The sequence below is a fragment of the Vidua macroura genome, chromosome 4, assembly GCF_024509145.1.
Source record: "Vidua macroura isolate BioBank_ID:100142 chromosome 4, ASM2450914v1, whole genome shotgun sequence".
Lineage (NCBI taxonomy): Eukaryota > Metazoa > Chordata > Aves > Passeriformes > Viduidae > Vidua > Vidua macroura.
Genome location: NC_071574.1, coordinates 10,074,427 through 10,100,984, shown reverse-complemented (window position 1 = coordinate 10,100,984; position 26,558 = coordinate 10,074,427). Strand labels below are relative to the sequence as shown.

Here is a 26,558-nt window from a genome sequence, read left to right as displayed (position 1 = left end):
CAAAAATTGTACATTAACACTGCAACCACAGCTCCTTCTAAAATAAACATTAACTTCGTGTTTCTTCAGGTCCTACTAATAGCTGCATGAGAGAAGCACTTGAAAAAAGAGGAATAAAGAAATAAGTTCAGGCTTTAAAATGAGACATCAAAAGGGGGTTTAGCGAGAGACAGAAACAGCTACTTTTACATCTTATGATAATTGGGGTTATAATAATGTCCTTACAGAAAAGAAGGAACAGTGGCATTTCCAAAGTGAGAATTCAACACTACTTACAAAACTCAGTTCAAAAAGTAATGACATTCACTTTGAGATTTTTTTAAAGTCTTTCTGTTCTCCCTTCTGTACTATAAAGGGTGCTTGCTCCCTGCTTTGCTCATTCTCACTGTCTCTGTTTCTGCTCTCCCTCTCTAGAGGGGGAAAAAAACCCCAGTGTCTAAGACCCAGAGTATTTATCCTACTTATAGACCTAAGTGTGGAATTTATTGTGCCTGGGCAGGCAGCTGCACCTCCACAGATTCCCACAGCCTCCAAAGCCCTTCCCGCCTCTACAAACAGCTGCTTGGAGCACAAAGGGGACTGGGCAAGGGCATAAGCATCCCCTTTTCCCTGCCTCTCTTCTGCATTCCCAACGACACATGCCATGTTCTAAAAGGCCCTCCTGGTGCCGTATACCACAGAAAGAAATGCAATCCCTATCTGGGAAACTTAATGTCTAATAGCAGATGCTTCCACTTTCCCAGGACATATTCTCAGGATATCTCAGAATATATTCTAGGGCCCACCTCCACGGAATGTTTTGGGTTGGAAGGGACCTTAAAGATCATCTTATTCCAATCTTGTTGCCATAGGTGGGGACACCTTCCACTAGACCAGGCTGCTCAAAGTCTCATCCCCATTCTCTGCTAGAACATTCCTGCCATGCCTCTGCTGTAAACCTGGCACGTTCCCTTAGTACATTCACTGGGGGTTTGCAGCCTGCTGGTTCACATGGGGATGGAGCTGATCATTCACCTCAGTTACTTCCAAAGATGTTGCACATCAGGAAATGCACAGCTGTGACTGATTCTCAGGCAAATATTTACTTTGACAGGTGCAGGGCAGAAGACCTCATTGTGCTCACCTCCTTTGCTGTATGTAATTTGCATCCATCCTAACCATTGACAAACATTACAAATTGCACATCTGGAGCTGTTACAAGCTCTAAGTGGTTTAAGGCTGTACCTTCCTCTTCCTTTTTAAAATCAGCAACATCATACCAACAGAGAAGTACAATACAGTAGAATCACAGAATGGTCTGGGCTGGGAGGGACCTTAAAGTTGTAGCTCCAAACCCCCTGCCCATGGGCAGGGACACCTTCCACTAGACCTGGTTGCTTAGTGCAACCTTTAACATAAGGCTCACAATAAGAATGAAAGACAATATTTTAAGTTACAAAAAAAAAAAAAAAAAAAAAAAAAAAAAAAAAAAAAAAGGCAGTTGAGTCTTAATAAATGCCTACACTACAACAGCAGGACAATTAGTGGCTCATCTAACATTTGTATTGGATTTAGTGGCAGCTGAGACAGTTGCCACTGAGATTAATCCACACTACTCCCTTGCCCTGTAGCTTTGGGAACAATGGTGGAACAGGCCTTGGTTCAGGACATCTTTCCAACAGAGACATTCACAGGTGGCGACCAGATAAAAAATATATTCCAAATGTTTCACTTAATTGCTTATTTCAGCTCAAGGGAGTCCAGAATCCCCATTTACCGGTGGTGCAGAGGTCTCTGTCAGCACAGATAGTAACAATCCATTTGCCCCACCATCACCTGCCACTTATTTAGCAGTTTTTAAAATCCCACTCTCTTCTATTCTATATTATACCTTAGCATGGAGATTGTAAAAACTGGGCATCTACTCATCCTCTCAAAGTGCAGCCTCGAGAGGAAGAGTGATGAAGGTAAGCTTTAAGAGCCTTGTGATAACTTTGCACGTGTAATATTGAGCTGGGTTTTTTCCAGTGCCATCCTGGAATACACTAAACTAGCCACGTTATGTGGTTTGCCCTCCAGTCCTACATCCTCACTAGCAGCACACATAACTTCAGCAGTTCTCCAAGGATAACCTGGAGAACAGAGAAGTTCTCCCGAGATGGGAAGAGACAGTCTTCTTCCCTCATATCCTAGCTGCAATGGAAAAAACCATCAGAATTGAATCAGCACCACTTTTCTTAGCTGAGATATATCATGCTTCAAGGGGTTTAGCTCTTAAAAAATAGAGGAACTATGCTTTTCTATCCTATGCAGCAGAGAGCAAAATGTTCAAAAAATAGGCACTCCTCTGACTCAAATAATAAAAAACTCAACATATATAAAAATAGCTATAATGAAAATTACCAAAAATTCCAGTTAAAAGAACTGCAGAGAAACAGAACTGTTTGAAAAGTCACAAAGGGTGTAGACATCTGCACATTTAAAAAGATCACACAGTACTGATGATAACCACATAATAATTTACAAATTATATTGCTTCTAGCTGAATTTAATCACACCACCAAGACTCTGGCTCCTAACCTATCTCCCCAGAATTTCCTGAAGTAGTAGGTGTCCTGGACCAGAATCCCTTCACACCTACATTTAGTTTCCCATTTAAAATCAGTCTGTCACACAACAATTTTTCAAAAGTAAAAAAAAACACTAGGTTGTCTTTTGGTTTTAGTGTCTGCCTCGCATGATTTTATAAAAAGCACAGATCCTTGCTAGTTAAACCCCAGATCCTCCAGCTTGAGTTCATGTGTGTCCCAGGCCTGGGAATCTTTAGCCAGCTGCTCTCCACTGACTGACACAAATGACTTAAAAGCACAGAAGCCTTCAGGTTTGAAAAGAACTCTAAGACCACTGAGTCCAACCATTAAACCAGCACTGCCAAGTCCACCCACTAAACCATGTCCCCAAGTGCCGCATCTACACGCTTTAAATACATCCAGAGTCAAGTTTAACTAAACCTCAGCTCCTAAAATGGTGTTTTATCAGAACTGAAGATTACCAGTGAAAAACCCATTTGTACAAGGGTATCTGTCATAATGATTGCTCACAAATATTAATGCAGTATTTTCCACCTGCATTTGTCTGATCTCAGATTCTGGTCACGCAAATATCACTCTACATATCCAGATCACATCCAAGAGTCTGCTAACACACAACACATCTCAAAGTCACTGAAACAATGGAAATCTGCCAGTCTTTCTATCAACCTCATGTTTTATCATCCATTTCCTGAAAATGATTTTCAAAACATCTCTGAAACAGCACCAGGTTTGGTTCAGACTTTGAAGAAACTAACAAAAATCTTCTGCATGCTCCCAATCAATGGCTTGGGGTTTTCTTTCCCCATATGTCTCAAATTCATATTATCTGAGTGTACAGTGCTGGGGTTCCTTTTAAAACAATAAGTTTTAAAAGTAATTTGGTACCCAGCCAGGTATCTTATTTTAAAAACCTAAGAAAATTATATGTAGCCATTAATTTCTTTGTCAAGTAAATAGTTTCTTTTTCTCAAAGAAAACAAATTGATCTGGCAAAGCACATTTTTTCTAACTTTTAGAAAACAGTAGCTTTTTATTACTGGCCCCATGTACTCAAGCACATCTACCAAAATAGATGGGACAAATCAAACTCTCCCTAACAGGATAACTTTCCATGTTTTATAGGCAGGTGATGTGGAGCATTCATCTCTGGTTGGAAACAGACCCCAACCCATATCCCCTGTTCGGTTTAATTAGATTGGATGCTTTGTGACATGTATTCAAGATCCTGCATTTCTGAGACATCTAAAACAAGTAGAACTAAGTATTTGATTAATATTTAAACACAGCAAAACTGACAAATATTGCAGCAGATAAGTTTCTTGGGCAAGATTTCCCTGACAGGATATCAGTAACTTCCACTGAAAGGAGCCACTGATAGTTACTCTTATCCTGAGGGGGAGAACCAGAGCCCTAGAGATCTACTTAATTTTATGCTTTCAGTGCAGATAAAAGCAGAATAAATAATAAGGTCACAGCAGACTAAAAATAGCAAATCTTCAAGCAGTTGCAATTCAAATAGATACCAGATCTGCTGGAAGGCAAGCAGCTTGACCAGCATACAGAACTTCTGAAGATCACTAATTTTATAACATTTTAAATTTCACAAGCATTTCTCAAAAGTCAAGCAAAACATTAAGTACGTACTTCTCAGGGTTTTCCACTTCTTCGGTAACAAAATTGAGGTAAAACCTAGAAAATAGTTATAAAATGTATTATAAGATTTATTCTTATATTCTTATATTTTTATTCTGTATTTCTCTCACTAAGAATCAAGAAGATGCTTTCAGTTAAGCACTGCTGTTAATTACAGTAGGCTTTGCAGGCCCATGTTTGGATTAAGAAGAGAGTGATATTTAATCTTCCCTTATCCCCACACTCGGGAAAGGAATTCTCAGAAAAGGTAGCAAAGCAGAAAAAGAAAAATACAGCAACTATGTAAAATCAGTGTGTAATTAAGTTATTTTTCCCCTGACATACTACATAGTTAATGGTTTATCCTAATTCCATACATACACACACACATGCACTCTTCAAGCTTTGTATTCCATTTGTGCTGGCTGCCTTTTACAATTTCATCAGAGTACTCAGCAAGGGCTCCTTAACAATACAAATAACTGAAGCCTTAGAAAAACCCCTCCTAAACCAAGAACTTTCACCCCAGTTTGTTGTATAGAATCTCAAACACAGGCTGCTAGCCCTGCATGCTCTTGCACAACCTCCAGTACAGGTTGCACTCTGATCATATTCCAGCAGCATTCAAGAGAGAGCTCTGTATGGGAATTCATAGGAACTGCTCACCAGGCACAGCCCTGCATACAAAGCAACCATAAGCCTCAAGGCCACTGAACTCTCTGTTCTACATTTATTAGCGCTCAGTCTGTGCCTGGCTGGATCACAATTGTGCCTGGCTCGGAGACAGGCTCAAAGTCAGATCTTGTCTAATGAAACAGAGCAGTCAATACAGCACCTATGCTGGCCTTCTGCTCTAGTGCAGAAAGACAAATGGCACCTGAGCCAGCAGTGCTGCAGTGAATAAACCACTAGTAACTAACCTGGCAGGAAGTCTGGGAGCTTTGCCTCATCACATGTCTTGGAGCAGAACTGGGTTAGCAGAACAAGTTAACGTTTTAAAAATAGGGATTTTGTGACTGCACATGAAATTCTTTGTCACCTTATGCAAAAACATCAGTACTTGTTTTTAAACTTCCTAGTGCATAGAGCACAGAAGATGATTTAGGTTAGATATATGGAGGAAAGTCTTTCTAGTGAGGAGCACTGGAACTGGTTGCCCAGGGAAGCTGTGGATGCCCCATCCCTGGAAGTGTTCAAGGCCAGGTTGCACAGGACTTTTAGCAACCTGGTCTAGCAGAAGGGGGACTGGAACAAAATGATCTTTAAGGTCCCTTTCAACCCAAACCATTCTATGATAGCCCAGCATCAGTCCTTTTATTGATGCAAAGACATGTTTCCTTGCATTCTTTTCTCCACTTGTCCTTTGTCAGACAACATTTTACATACCCCATAGTCTACACTTGCTGTTGGCAGGATGAACCCACACACAGAAGAGATACTGTTTTTCTTTTCTTCAAAGCTGTATCATTAAAAGTTACCAGTTAAAAGTTAATAGTCTTGTAAGCTATGCGTAAAATTCTGCCTGCATCCCAGGACACACCACCAACACTTCCAACGCTCCTTCATATTCAGCTAATTGTATTGATTTAGCCCCATGAAACTGATAGTGCAAGGATATTGCCACTCCACTTAATGGTCTACTCCTCCTCCATCTGAGGTGATGAATTTTAGCTGATGACAAAGAAAAATAGACAGCTGGGAAGAACCACTAGCCAAATTAGGTCTTTTTCCTGCTAATTTATTCAATAAGTGGCAAATAAGGACCTTGAAATAAAAGTCAGAAGGTGTAAAGGGGAAAAAAGGGTAATTTTTATTGCAAGGCTTTGAACTGTTATGCAAAAAATAGGAAAGAAGCAACAGAATAACAGTATTTGTGATGAAGCATTTTGCAGGAAAGAAACTCTGAATAGTATTAAAGAGCTTTTAAAACTGCTTTCATACAAAAACTTAGTTTAATATTTAAAAAGTGAGAAACCATCACATGCATGGATATGAGAGACAGAGTCAGTTATAGGAGAGAGGGGGAACAAAGTAGAGATTCTCCACATAATCAATTCCATTTCTTTGAGGCTTCAAAATGCCAGGCTCTTTTCTTACATATTTATCCCAGATAAAGGCTTTGGACTCTCTTGGGTTTCTTCCCCCACTGCCATTTAGTATATAAAGTTCTGTTCATACTTCAGTGTGCACATTTATAATGCTCCTGCAACCAGGGAGTTAGAGATGGGCAGAGAACTCCAACGCTCGGCCCATTGTCCCTTCAAATTAAATAAATAAACCCCTTATCTTGCAGCCCTCGCCTTTTGTGCAAAGTAAAGAACTTGGCTGCCTGTGAGGCTATGGAGAGCAAAGGGAAGACCTGCAGACAAAGCTATCTCAAAATAAGCCCACTCTGTGCACTGTAGTCTGCTTTCTTCCCCCCAGGCTGCTGCTTTGAAAGCCCTTTGGCACTGCACAATGCAGAGCCCTCATGAGCATGAATAAATTGTAAAGGCAGATTCCAGAAGCGGCAGCACCTTTCAAACCAGCTGCTGCATACTTTGGAGCGGAAAGAGGGAAAGAACTTGAAAGTTCTAAGCAGGATACCTGAAGGTAGATTCTCATACCTTTGCTCACAGTTAATCACACCTGACTTTTGTGGAAGCTATTTGCACTTCTTTTAAGTATGGTCCAAATCTCTTGGACCAAGAAGTGTAAAAAATCTAGAGATTCTTATTCTGTTTTGTGGTCCATACCAATTTCATTGATTCTTACTTGTCAAATACTCCTTCCACAAAGCAAGGCTAAGGGCCACACAACTTTGTAACAGAGTCATAGATTTGTTTTTAATATAATTACTGACTTCTTCAAAAAATTAAAGCTTCATTAGTCCTTTTATCCTTTTATGAAAATATTTAATGAAAAAATGAAGAATATTCCTTTCTTGTGGTGTGATTATTTTGGTGGTCAGTGTATGCTTATATATTGTACACTTTAAAAGAAAAATCTTTCCTTTGCAGAGCTGCTTGCACAATGACCACTGAGCAAATGGAACAGAGGTGACGAGTACCCTAGCTGTATGATGTAGCTTGGCAAAAGATGTAGAATGTGATATATAATTGATTCATATAAATAAATTACTTTGTTAAAGCACATTAGTGTTTGTTTTCAGGACAAATACGTATAAGTTTCATGCACTTACCAGCCTGAATAGGCATACATTCCTGAATAGAAAGCAAGTGGCAATCCCATAACACTGGCATCATTCCCTGAAAAGGCATTTTTAAAGTGCTGTGTTTCTCCTGCAAAATCAACCAAAAAAAAAAAAAATGTTGACAAATAAGCTCTTTGGTCATAACTACTTAAAAAAAAAAATATATATAACACATCATGGAACATTTAATCACCCAGCAGTTCACTGACATCAAGTTCTGCCCTTGACCTTAAATTCTGACCCAACCCTTGTAGCCATAATCTGCCAGCAATTGTAAAAGGCTTTGTGGAATTTGTATTCATGCAATAGGAGAATTTGACCTATTAGATTCTTTCAAAGCATTCTGAGCTTGATGACACTCACTGCTCTGTCATTTCCAGCAGTGACTTACATCAACATGAAAGAGCAGAATGAGCTCAGTCGTTTTTGATGTGGAAAATTTCACTTGTTTAACATTTTAATCAGAAGGAACTTTGCTGGCATTTCATTCAGAAGCAACATTTATAAGATAAATAAACCCAAAATCCTAAACATTTCTACCATTGAAAAATGAGTTTAGCAACCCCCTACCTTGATAATCAATACTGTATTAATATTACATCAAGTAAGAATTATCTACATATCTATAAATGCAAATATGCAACATTTTTGTTATGCTCTTATTAATTTACAAAATGCTTTATTGTTTGTAAAATATCCCCACCATATCCCAGATTTCCTAAGAAGCAATGATCCTCCACAGATATGGAGCAGGGAGAAACTTAATTAATTCAGAGGTAAATTAGCAATGAGTCAAATCCTCTACCCTTTACTCTGTTTTTACTAAGCCCTCAGTCAAAATTCCCATTGAATCAGAGGCTTTTTGGTTAAGGGAGAAACTGTGGCCAGAAGAAGGTCCCAGTGGAAAATCAGGGACACTAGTTGAGCTACTTCAGGGCAACAACCCCCAAGCAAACCTGGGTTTGACCTGCTCCAAAGGTCTAGAGAAAGTAGGGCGGATGGGAACAGAGAGAAATTTTGCACATTTCATATGTCATGTGCAACAGGAAATGGCATTTCAAGTGCCAGAAAGAAAGTGAAAAACAAGAGAACAAAAATAGTGAATCAGCAGAATACTACACAGGAAAACTTTTATTTCAGAGTCTATATTAACCACAGAGAGCCACCTGTCCCTAAGAAACGAAGCTCACTGCACAGACTAACACTGTGCTCTTCACTTGGGTGGAAGGGTTTGCAAACATCAGAAAAGAGCATCCCCTGGGACATAGCCCAAAACTGTGATAGTTTTTATTAGATAAAATCTGCCAGCAATACACTCAAGAGTGCTCCCTACTCTGCCCCTGTGTGCTGAATGGCTGCTTGTGCTCTGTGTACTTGTTGTAAGGAGGGCGACCTGGGGCTCGTCACCATCTCACACTTGCTGCTCAGAGAGCTGGAACGGGAAAGTCTCTACAGGTATCTGGGCATCTGTCAGTGAAAAGAGGGCATGTAGTGACAGGCCAAGGGGAAATGGCTATAAACTGACAGAGGGCATGTTTAGATTATGTGTTAGGAAAATTCTGCCCAGTGACAGTGATGAGGCACTGGAACAGATTGTCCAGAGAAGCTGCCCAGGATGCTCTGCAAGTGGTCAAGGCTCTGGATGGGCCTTTGAGAAACATGGCCTAGTGGAAGATATCTCTTCCCATGGCAGAGGGTTTGAACTAGATGATCTTTAAGGTCCCTTCCAACCCAAAGCACCATGTGATTTTGTGGTTCTGTGAATTGGGAGCCCCCTCTAGCACCACACACATGTACCACGACTAGGGACTAGCACAGTCAGAGCAGGCATCCTGCCTGGACTAAGCATGTGCTCTGGGGAGGTGCATGTGCATCTGCCTTTAAATCCCATCCTGCCCCTGTCACAGAGTTCAGGCCAAAGACAGATTACAGAGAAGAGAAGTCCATTTGCTCCTTTGAAAAGCAAGTCTGATTGGAATAGTCTCATTGGCACGCTGAAGGAAATACCAGTTCGTCCCAGTGTAGTTCTACTTCTTATCAACGACATGACAGTACAGAGCCTCAGTTAAGCAAGCACAGACTAATTAAGAGATTTTGCTGCTATAAGCACTATGTGGTGGAGGCAAGTGAGGAAAGACTGCTGAGGGTAAAGATAAAAGCTCTTTAAAAGCATTTACTTTTCATTTCATACCTTTAATTAGCTGGATAACTCCAGGGACTATAATTATCAGAATAGCTACAAGCTTACAAAAGGTAAGGAACATCTGAATGCGGGCACTCCAGCTGACACTTGTGCTATTCAGGACCATCACCAGTGCTGTGAGGGGGAAAAAGAAAAGTCAGAAAGAAATAATTGTCACAAAATTCTTTGCCAGCAGAGAGGTCACACAAACAACAGATCCTGATGCATTAAAGGAAATACATCCTATTAACCTTCTCCACCTCTTGTCCTCCCACTTTTCCCATCCCCATTCAAGGTACCACACCAAAGGATTGGGCTGACCCGCTATGCCTCACCCACTGCACTGACCATCCATCTGTCCCTTCTCTGCCTGACATCCTTCTCGCCAAATTACAGCTTCATTGACCCAGAATTGTCAGCTGCTGGTAGACAGCTGGCTGACAGGACGCTGCTTTGGATGAAAGAAATCAATTGCCCAACTCTTGTCACTCCAGATTTCTTTGTCAGTGCTGCTTTGAGTAGAGATTTGTATTTTTCATAAAACAATAACAATTAATAACCATATTGAACTTTATCACCCTCGTTTAGGCTACACATAAATTTGTAACTGCTTTACCTCTGGTCCTCTTTTTCATGTTCCCCCCCCTCTTTTTGCTGCACCACCAGAGATGCAGGAGGGCCAGAGTGCAAGTACCTAGCAAGTGCCTACCCTTGCTAGGAATCAGTGAAGAAACAGAGACCTTTTACTTCTCAAAAACAAAGCTCAGGTCTGCAGCTCACTAGCATGAGGAGAGATCAGTGAGAAGGGTTTTTATATCCTGCCTGGTCAGCTTATATCCTTCTGGGTCAGGGACAGCATCTTCTAGCATTTCCTACAGCACTGACTGACAGGAGGAGGGCAAGTCCTGTCATTTTAGTGCCACTTATTCTAGTTTATTTAAACAGAAAGAGTTTAGATATTAAAAACAAAATTAAAATTTCCCTAAAGAATGAAAAATGGGAGCCATTTTACTAGATAAAAAAATCTATTTCCCCTGCTGCTCCAGGTAAACATGGTCAAGCATGTTCCTCTCTTTCTTGCCATCATATGGAACTAATGAAGTAGCTCCTCATCTCAATCCTCCTGTAATTCAAGCTCTCTCAAGAGCACCAGTTTGTGTAAATCATCAGCCACATCACACATCTCAGGACACACAATAGCACAATTTGCTAGTTTGTAGGAGCTAGCATTATAAATCTGACATGGCACAGGCTTCCTGGAAAAAACACCCCACTGATTTATCTCAGGTCTTTTATACAGTTTCTCTTTACCAGCAAGGTTAAAAAATATTAAAAAATCTTCTCATTTCAACTGAAAGTAGTTTGAGTTTAATGGAAGAGGGAGAAAATTCCAAGTAATCTGCACCCCAATGTATTTTTAACATATTTTTAATAAAATAAAAATTCCAGGGGAGGAAAAAGGTATTTTTCTAGAATTTTTATTTGTGAGAATGACAGTTCCACTCTCAAATGAGCAATTTACAAGTCAATATATACTCACAACACCACCTAACACAATTTTTTCACCAGAAAAGGATCTTGAAGATCAAAATCTTTACTTAGTTCTATATTTCACCATATTTCAGAGCTGAAGTGTTCTGAAGTCACAAAGAAATTGCTTGGACTTCTGCAAATTTTCAGTTGAGACCCAAAAACTTTTTTTTTGTTTTTTTCTTTTTTACTTCCTTGTATACCTATATTTGACAAGCAATAGGAAATCCCAGGGCCTTGATTCACACTAGCTTATTTTAATTTTACTAGAAGACTCAGGATATCATACTTTTCTTCTGTAGAAAGTGAAGCCCAGGCATGGACCAGAGCACAAGAAAATGTCAAGGAGGAGTTTTTTTGTGTAAGAGAATATGCAATTTGATACCCAGCTTACTCAGAGTTCAAGTGGACTGCAACAATCAGTCTGTCAACTTTGCACAGGTCAGAGTAGGTAACATGAGTGGGGAGAGCTCCTCCAGGTTTCTAATGCATTGGTTTCACCTTCCTGATACACATATGAGAGTGTTACTGGATGGTATGGCCTCAAACACTTCAGAAATGGGTCAGCTACAATTTCTCTGGACAACCTGTGCCAGTGTCTTACCACCCACATCAGAAAAATTTCTTCCACATATCTAATCTAAACCAGCCCTTTTCCAGCCATTTCCCCTCATCCTATTGTCACAGTTTAAGCCCAAATGGAAATTAAACCTGGCAGTTGCTTACTCAACTCCCCCCTTTCTCCCTCCACCCACCATTGGGATCAAAGTAAAACTTGTGGGTTGAGATAAGAACAGTTTAATAGTTGAAAACAAAGTAAAATACAGTAATAATGTAAATTATAATAATAATAATAATAATAATAATAATAATAATAACAATAAGGAAAAAAGCAAGTGCTGCACAGTACAATTGTTCACCACCCACTGAACAGAGCCAGACCCCCCATTCCCAAACCCAGATCAAATGCCCTTTCATTTAAATCCTCTCAGTGTATATACCAAGCATGATGCCCTATGGTGTGGAATATCCCTTTGGTCAGTTTGGGTCACCTGTCCTGGCTATGCTTCCTCCCAATTTCTTTTGTGAACCTCCTCACTGTCAGAGCATGGAGGCAGGAAAAAAAATGTCCTTGACTAGGGGTAAACTGGACTTAGCAAAAAACCAAACCATCAGTGTGTTACCAACACCATTCTCATTCCAAACCCAAAACACAGCCCTGTAATAGCTACTGAGAAGAAATTAACTCTAACCTGGCTGAAACCAAGACACCTGTCATTACTTGCCCTTGTAAAAAGCCCATTGATACAAATGTCCTTTGATAGTACTTCATAAGAGTAAGTGCAGAGTTGGAGGACTGCAATAGTAGTAATTCAGGTTGCAGAGCTGAGACCTAAGCGCTTACAAGTGCTTAGAAAATTTGAGAGTTTATATTTCTATAAATACCAGTTACCAGTTTTATATTTTTAAATGTTATTTTATCGTACTTATTAGGCTATAAGATTTTACAGTCTTCTTTATAATACAGTATAGTATTACATAATATAAATGCATTATTTCTTATTATATACTACTAATAACAGTAATGGTATTTTATAATAAAATATTCAGTGTTAATGGTTCTATGTGCATGATACTTTTCTAGAAATGTGGGCCTTAAATAAGTACCATGTACCAGCACTATAGTACTGGCTGCGTTAGCAACTGGGTAATGAAAGGCAATGGGGAAGTGGAGTCATGAAGAAAGCTGCTAAAAGCACGAAAAGATTGTGACAGCTGTGCCAGGGTTCAGGAAGGACATTATATTCTGGGACTATGGCCATTAGTCAACACCTCTCTTCAGAATAGGGCCTATTGGAGATATTTAGAGAAGCTGATTGCAGACTTTGATAAGGGATTACAGCAAATATCAGAAGGAGAAACAGTTTCTCAGAAAAGGGGAAGTGAAAGAAGGACTCAGGTCTAACTTTTCTAACTAAAAGTCAGGCAATAAGTGTGGCTGCATTCTCAAGGAAGAGACAGTTAGCTCCAGAGGATGAATAACAATACCTCTGTGAGATGCCTACCCCAGATGAGATAGTTTACCTTCGGGAAGTTCCTCTTTCCTCTTTCTCCACTGTATGGGGAGAACAGAAGATTACCTAAACTAAATACGTTGCTAAAAACAAGATGAATCCTAACCAAGAGTAGTGTGGAGGGAGAACAAAATGGGGTTCATGAACAATCAAACACAATGGAACCACCAAGCATGTTTTTCACAATCTCTTTCCTTCCCACAGACACAGCTATAGATGGATAACAAAATCTAATGGGAGAAGCAGCAGTGAGCATTACATCCTGGCCTACTTTTCAGAATGTATGTACTATTGCCTCAGCAGGAGACCAAGAAAACTGCTCTCCCACAACTTGTCAGACTTTTAGGGTCAAGGCATTCAAAAAACACCAAAAAATACAGACCCTAATGAGCCAATTAAAAGTCACAGGAAGCACAAAAGCACCTATCAGAGCATATTTGCAAAAGCATATCAGAGCATATCCCTGCAAGCCAAGAGATATTTTAATGTAAACTGCTTGTCTGAAGACTGTCAGCAGTAGAGAATGGCATCTGCAACATCTGCCATGATGAGAGGAAAAAAGGCATCTAATTATAGACTCACCTAGACACCAATAAAACTTGGGGCTGGAGCATTTGCCAGCAAGCACTGATAGACCTGTACAGCTAACCTCAGTTTTCGAGCATAACTTTAGCTCTAACAGTCAAAGTCTGGGGTATTTGAGTTTGCTGGCAGACTTCTCAAAAAAAAAATAAAATAAAAGAGGGGAAATTATATATTATTGCAGTGTAAAATGCCTAAAATACACATATGAATTAGTGCAAGAACTCATGTGAGTTGGTAAGTGGTTTTCAGTCTCACTGTTTTTAATAAGCAGCTGAAACCTGCTTATCTGCTTTCTGATATGGAGGCCATGTGAAAAGTTTGGAAAAGGCTCAGCTCCAATTCAGGCTACATATTGATAGAAGAGTTTGATACCTTTGCACAGTGCAATTTATCCCTTCCTGTTACCATTATATTTAAGTTTACTATTAGGAAAAAAATTAATAGATACAAAAAAAGCAATATATGAATATAGGGCCTTTTTTTGCAATGATAGGCATGGTGATAGGATGCTTCTTCATGTCGAGAAACAATACATGTGGAGGAGTCTATCAACTCTCACTTCAAGAGAAAAATGAGTTTTAAACTCTTTCTCCTATGGAACTAAGCAGGGAGTTACAAGGGCTAGTCTCCTGCTTGCATTTTCTTCAGCTCTCCTTCCCTGTGCTTCTCTCTCCTCTACCTAGCCATTTATTTTCATAAAGTTGTAGCAATTAGATATCCCATCTCTGGAATTGTTCAAGGCCAGGTTAGATGGGGCTTTGATCAATCTGGTCTAGTGGAAAATGTCCCACAACAGGGTGATCTTTAACATCCTTTCCAATGCAAACCATTCTATGACTCTATGAGTCTATGAAATGTATAGTGTAATAAAAATCTTCGAGATATCTGCTCCTCTTTCACATACAATTAAATTAAACGAGTTGAGAAAAAGTTTATGGCAGACTGACAAATTGAGATCTGCATATCCAGTATTTGATCTAGGTTTTTCTCCTTGTGAAGATTTGCATAAGAAACACGAAGTGAATTTAAGTGATTTCTAAGTTTGAAAAGAACAGGAAGGTTTTGCTTCAGAGGTTCAGAAAGCTGTGGCTTCTGAAAAGAGACTCCACACAAGCATCCTTCTCTCTACAGAGACATTGAAATGTTTGGACATTTTGGTTGGCTGGTTGTGGTAAAAAGAGAAAAACCATAATAAAGGCAACTAAAACTGAAAGCAGCATATTGTGGAACAGAAAATTTGTTTTTGCAGATTGTTCAAGATTGCTCTGAACAGGTGGTTTTGAGGGGAATTTTGTGCCCAGCATGTCTTTTTCCTATAAATAATAAAGCAAGAACAAGGGATTTTTTAAATGTCACTGTGTCCAGTAGCTGCATTTTAACTCTCATCTGATCTACATCTCCTCTGCACTATCATTCCTTTTTCACTGAAAAGGCATAGAGGGGAAATGGTGGGGAGCAGAATGGCTGCAGCCCCTCTACAAGAGATATTTTTTGACAGCTGGTAGAGAAGCAATAGTATTTGCCACTCCCCAACATGATCCTGGTTGCATCCATCTCAGTCAACCTTTTAATAATAGGCTTAAGATGCATCAATAGAGATACAGGCAGAGAGGAAAAAAAAAAAAAAAAAAAAAAAAGGAAAGAGAAAAACTATATTGTGACAAGTATAGAAAAAACTGGGCTACAATACTAGTGAGGGTTTAAAAAACTCCCATGCTGGAGATTTTAAGACCAGTTTATACAAACATCTGTAAGAAATTGTTTCAGTAACACTAATTGTGTTTGGGATCAGGGGATCACCTGAAGATTTTTCAAAATTTCTCCCTCTCCTTTCTAGTACAACGAGAAATGACAAGGTAAAACTCTCAGCCAAGGACAGAGTTCAGTGGTGCATCCCACTGCCTCTCCCTGTGCAATAAAGACATATGCACAACCCATGCTCTCTCATCAGGCAAGGAAGGAAAAGGGACCAGGTATGGATGAGAAAAAAAGGCATGTCATTTCACTTTCTGATTAATTTAAAACTTGAAGTGGAAACAAATACTACTTTTTGCACCATTATATTGGATTACAAGATCTTCAGGGCTCCAAAGTGTCTGTTCAGCTCACCAACTTAATCTTACCTATCACTCTGCCTACATGCCCAATACCAAACATTCATAACAATTACCACCACAGCAGCTGGTTCTTACTAGACAAGGATAACATTCAGACACACTGGGATCCCTGAGCTTAAGTGCAGCAGAAGTTCTAAGAACTACTACAAATGAAACTCCACTGCAGAGCATACTGCAAAGAATAAAGCCTCAATCTGACATATCACTGTTTTTTTCAGCATCATCCCATTCACCACTACAAGTTTTCTACGAGAATCTCTGCTTTCAGTGAAATGCCAGTTCATCCTGTGCTGTACAGACCCACTCTGTACAGGAGCATCTGACCTCCCCTCTCCCTTTAGGCTGTGATTATTTCAGCCTAACTCCACCTCTCCTGCGATGCTACTTATTTGTTCAATTACTTTGCCAAGCCCTGGCTTATCACACAGATCTTCACTTAAATTAAAAGTAATAAAAACATATTTCAAATTGTTCACCTATTGTGCCTGAATCACATGCAATTAACAAAATGCTTTGATGGAGTCCTCACTTAATATGCCTTTTGTCTCAGTGACCTTAATGTTACTGAACATCTGTTTCACTCTTATCTTGCACTGAAATGTTTTAGACAGACGTAGCTGAAAAAAGTCATTGACCTCAAAATTCAAACCCCTAATTCAATTATTCCTATGAAACCTATAGTTTGTGCATAATTAAGTTAGAAAGGAATGCAGTCACATATTGATTTTTTTAACACTCCCAGCAGAAAGGAAATCTTACCAAGAGAGCTCCCACAAAAAGCCACAGTAACCTGGAGACTGGAAATTTCAATGTCAATTGAACTTCTTGCCCCGAAGAAAGAAAAAGTCATCTGAACCTATTATTGTGCAAAACTGAAGGGGTCTCCTGTGGGCCTTTGATCATTTTGCATGTCTTAATTCCTTTTTCCAGTCTTTTTGTTTCTGATATGTGCACTGAGCAAATGGAAAGGAACAATCTGTTACTAATTACTCAGGTCTACTCCACACTCCCTCCCAGCACAGCTGAATTCCAATGTGTGCCCACAAGGAGCATTCTCACCTGTGACCAGGCAGACCTGGAAACAAGCCTCTAAGGTTACAAGCTCCCATTCCCATCATCTTTTGTGCCTTCCCATTGCATGCATCCTCCACACCAGCCCAGGTACACTGTAAAGCCTCTGCTCTCAGGGAAGTGTCCCTCTTTCCACTGCAAATATTGGCTTTTTGTAACCCTAAATGATCCCTTTTACACTAACTACAAAGTTAGCAAGTGTAGGACAACAAGCCAGCAACAACCAGGCACCAGGCTGTATGTTCTGTTCCTAAAATTCAGTTCCTGCTTTCTGAACCACAAGTGCCTCAATAAGGATTTTTGCCAGGATGGAAAGAGTGGGACTGGGGAAGATGACCTCATGTTGCCTGTCTGCACACAAGAGAACTACATTTCTTCATGACATCATACTTGGCATTCAACTGCCTCCTAAAACCAAGGTAGAGCAAAGCACTTAAAGAAGGTAATCATTCTTCCATATCTCTGGCACTGCCTCGCTGTCTCTTAGGGACTGAAATTGCTCCTACAAAAATAATGAAAATTTAGCCATAAATTCAAGTGGCAACAGAATCAGCCTTGACAATAGATTTTCCCTGCCATTGATAAGGTCTGCTGTTCTTTTTGCTCCTGCATTTGCTCACAAACCCAGGCAAAATGTCACACAGGTGCCCCTGGCATTGGATGCACAGTAATTAATGATTTATACCAAGCAACAACCTGCTCAGTGTGCTATTTTTTTTTTCAATTTATATAATCTTTATATAATTTTTCAATTTATATAATCTTTACCCTCCCCTGAAACCTAAAATTGGACACTTACTGATGCCGACAGCTGTAATAAGTTTAATCGCAAGTTCTGGGATTTCACACTGCATAAAGAAAGGCTCCAAGATGTAGCGTCCAAACGCCAATGATATCACTGCTGTGGCAGCAGGGCTAGAGTGAAAGAAAAAACAAAGTCACAAAATTAATCTGTAATAGTACATAGTTATTATTCTTACTGGATCATGCTGTAACTTCACTATCAGAGAACTGTGAACCTTAATTTTGGTGCTTTCTTGTAGCTTTCCTGACAAGTACCACAGTTTCTGAATGTAGGACTACTCAGTGATTCTGATCTTGACAGCAACACTTCTTACCAGGGTGGCTCTTATAACTTCCGTGTTGCAAAGCAGTTATAATCAAAAAGGACAAGTATCAATAGAAATCTTCATTCACTGACTTGGAGTGAACATAGCCAGAATCAGATTACATGGGCAACACCCTGCACAAAAGTCAGTGAATTTCAGTGGCCAGATATATCTCACCCCACAGAGACACAAGCAAATGCATTTCATTCAAGCTGAGAATTCTGGTTTACTAAAATAAGCATCAAAAATCTACCCAGGCCTTTTATTAAATTCTGAGACAGTCCAAATGGGATTTTCTAAAATACCAACAGATTTTTTTTCCTTTTATTGACTAACAATTTCCTAGCACTGCAGGTAAGAGCAAAATCCCTGTAAGTATACCATAGAATACCCTAAAACAAAGGAATATGAAGAAAGACATAATGTTTCTTTATTTGGTCAGTTAGTGCTTTTCATAGTAAGAGTTAAGTTCTCCAACACCCCACAAAGTCGTTGCAATTACAAATTTGAAATGCTCATCATATTCATACAGCCTTTCTCTTTGAGAGAAGCTAATTGTTTGACAGAAGCCTTAGCACTGACACACATTAGTAGCAAATTAGCCTGTGCCTGCATGTTACTGTTCATGTTCCATTTGGGAGGACATTTTCACTCTTTTTAGGACAGCTGGTGGCATCTGTGGTTTATCATATACACACTGTAGGACAAAAGGGCACATGATTCTCAAAGGATTTCCGAGCTGAGCAAGAGTCCATGCAAATTTCTTGTGAAAAAATCTGCAACACCTCACTTCACAGAATTTTGACAAAAATTCTATGGAACAGAGTAAAAATTCTGCAGAGACGTTGCTGTTCTCCATCAAACAGTAAAAGGATTTTCCACAAGGGAGTTGCACCCTGAAAACAAAACCCACTTTCTTTGTGTTATGACTCAACCCAGAAGTCACACACCCTGTTGGACCAAGCTGCAGAGCAGCACAGAACAGAACAATCTTCCTCAGTAAGTTTCTGCGTGGATGAGGAAGGGCTGCTGCATGTGCATTGCCCATGCATGGGGATAGTCCTCTCACTGGCCAGCAAATGGCTTTGCAAATTTTGTCTGGATTTTGACAGACATTTACTGATTTTACCTCAGTGCAATATTTCTAATTCATATCAGAAGATCACCAGGCCTCTGGTTTTTAAGTACTGCAGGTAGCCTGCCATAAGTGGTTTTGGAGTACCCTAGATCAGATGAAAGATCAGAGTTTTGGAACTGTCCCAGACTTTTTCCTCGCTCCCAGCTCTTTTCCCTAGAACTTGGATTTTGCCCTCCCATTTCAAGGAAAAGCCTTTAAAGATGCAGTCACTGCTATCTATGCCACTATGTTTCTAGAAACATAGCTCCTAAATTACACCTCTAATAAATAGCTCTGACATTCCCACGTCTCAGGGGAGATGTTGCTGGCAGTGCGGTCAATCAGTGGAGGGAGAAGTTCAAAGAATAGAGCAGCATTTAAAAAATACACAGATGGGTGTTTAGGGACACAGCTTAATGGTGGACTCAGCAGTGCTGAGGAGCAGGTAGAAAGTGCATGACCAGCTTTCACTGAAGGGCAAGGATACAGGAAGACACCAGATGAGGAGCAGGACAGGGTCCCACCACATACCACAGGTAAGTCAGGCACCTGGCAGCACACTCTCATCCAGCCTTTGTTTAGCAACCACCACAGTGAAGCTCTACAGACAATGCATTCACACTGCTGTCTTCACTTGTTTGAAAAGTAGTTGCTGGGGGTTTTTTAAAGGTATATAAAAACATATAAAATACACACAACCTGGCTTGGGGACAGGAAAAAATTCACACTGAGTGCACTGAGTGAGAAGCAGTGCAGTGTAAGGCAGAACTAATCAGTATGTGGGCAGAGTAGTTAACTGTGTCCTCCACTGTCAAGTAGCAGCTTTAAAGAGACATATGAGAGCAGGAAATGTCTATTTTGATTGTGACTCCTCCGCCAGCCTATGAGTGTGATAATTCTGCAATTTTTCAGACAAAAAACCAGTCTAGCTGAGACGTGTGTGTGCAACTTCATCAGCTGAAAACAAAAATAAACATATAAGAGGTCTCAAGTTCTTTGATGGTAGCAGTCAATTAGTTTCCTGATGAAGGAGTCAGATATAAAACTCTACACAGAGTTTCAGCAGTGCTGCTCTGGTCATCACAAGTTACAACATGTATGGCTTCCTCGCTGCCTCTCAGACTGGGTGATTAAAGAATCCACTGATGTTCTCTCCCATGCAACACAATTATTTTCTGGGTGTGGGGCAGATCACGATGACTAAGAGCATTTATACAACACTCATGGGACACTGTTGTACGTAAAAAAAGTAATTATTTTGTGAGGAAAGGAATTTATGATGCTTGGTTTCCTGTGGGTGTTTGTGACTAGGTTAATAAATTGCCTCTGCCGAAAAAGGTGCAGATTAAGAGGGAGATTGTTCATACTGTTCCCTTTTGTTGATTCTCTGATGTGAAATGATATAGCTGTTCACAGAGACCTGTGAAAACATAGGTCTCATTCCACTACCTGATTTTCCTTCTTGGCAAAAGGTTCATACAGTTGAGACATCTGCCCTTTCATCACATTTGATGGAAATCACCCAGTTAATTCAAAGGTTACGTTTTGGGGGGGAGGTTGTTTTGGACCATCTGACATAGAAAATTATTTCCTCTGGAAACAACATAAGAATTTATAGATTCATAATGACTCAGCACCGTCAGCACTTTTAAACTCAACAGTCTATGCTAGGACTTGTCAGTGTTATGTAAACGTAGTTGTGATTTGAAACCATGCTTGTGCCTCATTTGTGACTAATCTGCTGATTTCGGAAGAGGGGAAAGAAGCGCTAACCAGCCTGAGGCAGGGGGTGGAGCATTCCCAAAGTCATTTTGCATAACTGAGTTGCCCTGTTCTACGTGTATCAAGATCTCCAAACTCAGAAAAACTGTAAAAACAAAAAGAGAAGCTACACATGGGTTTGATAGGTTGATCCATTTACATTATGAAAGTTTATTTTATACGATTCAACATCTTCATATTGTAATTCTTCTGCACAATGTCAAAGGCTTCATGAGTCACAGGCTTACACACCAAGGCAATATATTTGACATTTTAGGTATGTGAAGAGAGTGTTTCTATATTTGGTCAGTTAGTGTTTTTCAAAGTAAGAGTGAAGTTCTCCAACACCCCACAAAAACAAAAAATCAGGGCCCAATCTGACATAAAAAGGATACATGGTGCCCCACACTCTGAAAACTACTGCACAATAGTTTCACCAGGAGTTATTCCTGTATCCATAGACAACAGTAATTGCTCCAAAAGGTAGTGCCAAGACTGAAAAAAGGTAAAGGTGACTTCTCTCTTTCACTGTACCATATCTAGGAATGGCTAACAACATTATTAGTGACATTAATGGACATCGTAAGCTTAGCAAAATTAAGGCAATTTATTGAATTTTTGTGGCAGATAGTTTTCTTATTTCCCCCATATATGCAAACATGTCTCCTTGAACATTTCAAAGCTGATGAGCGGAACAGCATTTTTAAACTCTCTGAATCAATTATAGTGGAAGAACACAGTTAACCGACCAAAATATATTTGATTTTCTTTTTGCCCAACATATATCAGAGATTTTTCTTTATGACTGACAAGTGCAGAGTCATGATACACTTACCGAATGATGAGCAGTTCAACCCAGACCCTCACAAATGCAGGTAATGGGCCAAAGGCCTCCAGGATATAGGTGTAGTGACCACCAGATTTCTTAATGCACGTTCCTAGTTCAGCATAGCAGAGGGCACCTGTGAGAATTCAACAGTGCCAACATGAGAGATATCCAGAAATGCCTACCAAAACATTTATAGCCTAAACAACAGAGCTGCCATGGTATCACAACTACTTTTTATATTTTTTAATTTTTTCCAATTCATTTTCTACATTTTAATTTATTCAGCTAGACATGCAGGAAACAAAACTATTTACCCAGTTATATTTAAAGCCACTAGACAAACTATTTACAATTACTACTCTGCTACTCAATATCTTGTGAAGAGGACAATAAATTGGGGTGTCACACCAGCCACCCTACTTCCCAGGCAGCCAGACTGCATCACTAAATGAAAGATTTCTGACACATTTGCTTGTTATCAAGGGCTGATCTACTCATTTCAGCCTTAGAGATGCCTGGCTCAAACTCTGAAGGGCTGAAAACTGTATTGCGTCTCCTCAGCCATGGGCAAAAGCAAACAAATGGCCAAAATTTGGAAGCGGGATCTGCAGAATAAGAATTTTCCTCAACAGTACTCCTAACACCTTCCATACAAAACTCGGGGGATGGCTTAGTCACGGCTTTTCAACACTGGTGGATTGTTTTTGTGTACTGCAAATGCAGTGAAAGGTCAGGAACCATCAGCGAGTTACAAAGCCGGGGATTTACAGCTCCACAGGTGGAACACATCAATAGTGTTCCACAACCAATGAACAGAGGCAGTCCTCTTGTAAGACTCTGAGAAACTAGTAATAAACAGTAATAAAGTTTGTTAGCACTGCATCACACAGGGTTAAGATCAGCAACATACACGAACTCATTTCAGCTCTCTTCCCTGCACGCCTTTACATCACAGCATTTTTAGATAAAAACTACAGTTGTCAAAACCACATCACATGTACAAGCCCATCAAAGCTGTACCACGTGATGACAAATTCTCCAGCCTTGTTCATTTGTTTTGTTTGGGACTTTGCAAAAATGTGGCAACTTTTATCTGCTATTCTTTAGCTTACCTGAAGATGTGTTTAAAGGAATCCTTACAGTCACATTAAAAAAAGGTGTTTCTGCGTTTTCTTTTGCCAGCCTCTTCTGTTGAGGTTCAGGATGAAATGAAATTGTGTTTTAATATAAAACGTTATAAACACAGCCTCGGCAAGATCTTATGTGACCTCTACATGTGATTTAACTATAACTGAGTCATGAAGGGAACTAAAAACCAAAATATTACAAAAAAAAAAAAAAAAAAAGGCAAAAAAAACAAAAAACAAATAAACAAAATGTAACAGGTCCATTCTGAGAACAAGATACTATCTTTGGCTGTGCCAAATTACACAGTTCTTCATATCTAGAGGTCTGGAAAGTGACCTAAAAATCTGTCTGATAAAAGAGAATGGGTTTTTTGTGGGTTTTGGGTTTTTTGGGTTTTGTGTTTTTTTGGGTTTTTTGGGGTTTTTTGGGGGGTTTTTTGTTTGTTTTTGGTTTTTTGTTTTTTTGGTACAGACTTTATCTCACAGCCAGAAGATTACTACTACTCAAGTTATAGCCATAAATGCAGTGCTTAAGCAAATTCTGGATTAAGTAACTCAAATGACCAAGGTTTTTTGACAGGGTTACAAATAGGATCTGAGTTTTTTCTTGTTAGGAGAATTTTCTTGCAGGCAGATCTTCCACATTTGTACAAGAGATTATGCTGCACATTGTACCCATACATTTATCATTTGACCCAAATGGGTCCTAACTTACTCGACTGTTTGTTTAGCCTGGGTGGGTTTAGCCTGTAAAGAATATTTCTTTTAAGCTCAGAGCCAATTTACAAGGTGGCATTTGCATGTTCCGCCTATTAAGTAGACACTTAGTCCCTCTTTGTCCTCTTCACCTCCTGCCAGTAAACAAGCAGTTTCCCTTTTAAATAAAGCCAATATTCATGTTAGTTCTTCAGTTTCTTTGAGATTAACTCATTAAATAGGTCAATGAACCCTCCGTCCCACAGAGGCCAGGGTGGGGTTTTCCACTCTGAATGAGGGTTTTGTGTACAGAACAACTTAACTGGACTTCTTCAGAATTCAACACTCTTCAAGAATACAAAGAATTAACAAAAACTCCCACAATAAGCAGGCCAGTAATAAAACTCCCAGGGCAGATTTGCTTCCATCACACTGTTTTTTGTAGCCCAGTCTTTCAAAGCAACATCACAGGTGAGGAAGGAAGAGCTGGGAAGAGGGGTTATTAGTATTATTGTTTTGCTCCCCTTCATGCCAATACAGCTTACATACAGTAGGAATTATTCCTCTCAGACCTTGCTCTAGCCTCTGGGGAACTAGGTTGAGCTGTCTAAACATTTCAGTGGTGATCTAGCAGCGTACTCATCCAGCTGCCAGGGCTTCACAAGCAAACCATGAATACATCTTACAGACAGGAGAAAAGCATACAGCACATTCTATAGGGAAAAATGCTCATTTGGTTTTCCTGTTCCTTTAGGGACTCATTAAAAAAAAAAAAAAAAATTGTGCTTCCAGCTTTCACCAGCTGGTGCTGGGAGCAGGGGGACAGAGGTTGAAATCTTTGCATCCTCCACAAATCCATCGTGAAGCACAGACCGTCTGTAGTCCCATTGGTGCTCAACCTCTGCACTCTCACTTCCGATCCAATAGTAAAATCAGAGAAATAATCACAATAATTCATCGGCTGCCCCTCTAGACCAATTAGAAACTTTTCAGGGACTTACCAAAAAGTGAGAGGATACCACACACTGTCCAGACAGTCAAGGACATGCCCACGCTGCCTGTGTTCTTCAGGATGCCTTTGGGAGAGATGAAGATGCCAGCTCCAATGATAGTGCCAATTATGATGGATATCCCCCTCAAAAGCGTCACTTTCTTCTTCAGCACAACTTTTCCCTCCCGGGCTGGCTGTCCGCTGTCCATAGAGGACAACTTGCCATTAACTCGTCCCTGCAAGTAGCTTCCATTAGAGACCGTGGGCACAGCAGCTTTCCTAAACATGCTACAGTGCCACCAGCACACTGCTGGCAAGCACAGGCAGAAAAGTTTTTAGCAGAAACTGAAGGGATTTTTTTCCCCTCTCTGTGTAGCCAACTACTTTGTCTCTTCCTCTGTTTTCTCTTATCTTTCCAGCTGCTCCTACACACAGGTAACAAGCTCTTAAAGAGTATGTGAGCCCTTCCTGTGATCCAAGCCCAGCTCAGGAACACCTGCGTTTTCACACTGTGGTACTGCCCTATCATTGGAAACCAGCTCAGCTTCCGCATGGACTTGTATTTAAGCTCTTGTCATACCAAGTTACTCCAGCTGAATGATGATGCAAATTCTCCAGGTTTGCATCAGCCATTTGAGAAACCGCTGGCATTACTATTACTCAGCATTTCTTTTTTTTTTTTTTTTTCTTCTTCTGGTTGTTGTTTTTCTTCCCCCCCCCCCCCCTTTTATTTTTTTTTTTTTTTTCCTTTTTAAACTGTAGGGGCATGTTGTGCAACTGACCTGGGGGTGGTGAGAAGAACAAAGCGCTCGCCAGCAACTCGAGCCAAACCTCACCAATCAATGCAAGCATATCACCCTCGAAACCCCAAGACACACTCCCAATTTTTTAAAGCAGCTCAGAGCCAGAAACAAAAGCCTGCCTAAACATAAAGCTCGTCAGAGCACAAGGGGAAAAGAAATCAAACAGGATACGTCATCCCTGGGTCTAATCCAATTTCATCTCGAAATACTCTCAACAAAAGTTCAGTTTGCAGGGGCTGAACTTCTAGTGTCGCAGTTGATCCGCCTCTCCCACGTCCGTGTTACTAATTTGGAAATCTCTGCAGGGACCAGGACCCACCGCAAAGGATCCACACAGCCCCGGTGTTACCCCGAGTTACTTAGCAACACCCCCCAGTCAGCCCAAGGAGCACACAGGCGTTATTTCCACGGAACAGGCATTTTCGTAGGTGCGGCTGTTTCCTGGGATGTCAGGAACCGGCGCCGCAACACCACTTTGCTAAAATGCACTGCAAAGGTTCACAGCCACCTCGAGTGTGTGACCGGGTAGGAGCAGGGCAACACCCCAGAGCACAGGATCTCCAACAGCTCAGGAATCAGAATGGCTTTTTTGTGTTGTCCCTGATAACACAAAAATCCACACAACTCCTCTGACCAGGTAACAAACAGGTAATCAGATGCATAAATACATTTGCTTCACCTGATCATTCAAATTCAAACTGAGCAATTAAAGTGTTAATGAGAGGTGCTTTCTCCTGAAACAGAGCAAAAATCAATAGCCTTCAAACATTTTTGAAGGGACAGCCTTTAATACATATGCCAAAGGGGAAAAATTCTTCGTGGTATAACTATTGCAGCTGCTAATAGCTTCAGATTAGATCAGTGTAGTGAGAGGTTATAGCTACAGTTACTGCTCTTACAGGTATTGCTTAATTAGTACCTAGGTTTGGGAGTAAAAAGAAGATCAGTTAAACCATTTTATCCTTCAAAAAGCAGGCATTGAGATCAGAGCACAACTGTGCTTTCAAATTTATGTGAGAAAGAAGAAATACTGGACTAGCAACATGCTGCAACTGTAAAACTTGAGTGTTTTTAAAGCCTCATATTTTCAGTTACAACTCACCTGTAATAGTTGGCACTGAGATAAAAGAAGGCATAAAAAAAGCTTATCTGGTTTAAATGCACACA

At 40.1% G+C, this 26,558-nt stretch overlaps 1 protein-coding gene across 1 annotated transcript in view; it reads right to left on the bottom strand.

Moving 5' to 3' along the window:
• Positions 1-24,875, bottom strand: part of SLC7A11 (solute carrier family 7 member 11) — a 59,255-nt gene extending 34,380 nt beyond the window's left edge. The window contains exons 1-6 of the mRNA XM_053975430.1: positions 24,599-24,875; positions 21,781-21,907; positions 17,758-17,873; positions 9,590-9,715; positions 7,387-7,486; positions 4,218-4,262 (exon numbers count right to left, since the gene is read on the bottom strand). Of these exons, the coding sequence (XP_053831405.1) occupies positions 4,218-4,262; positions 7,387-7,486; positions 9,590-9,715; positions 17,758-17,873; positions 21,781-21,907; positions 24,599-24,875 (791 nt within the window). The remainder of the gene's footprint in view (positions 1-4,217; positions 4,263-7,386; positions 7,487-9,589; positions 9,716-17,757; positions 17,874-21,780; positions 21,908-24,598) is intronic.
• Between the last annotated feature and the right edge of the window lie 1,683 nt (positions 24,876-26,558).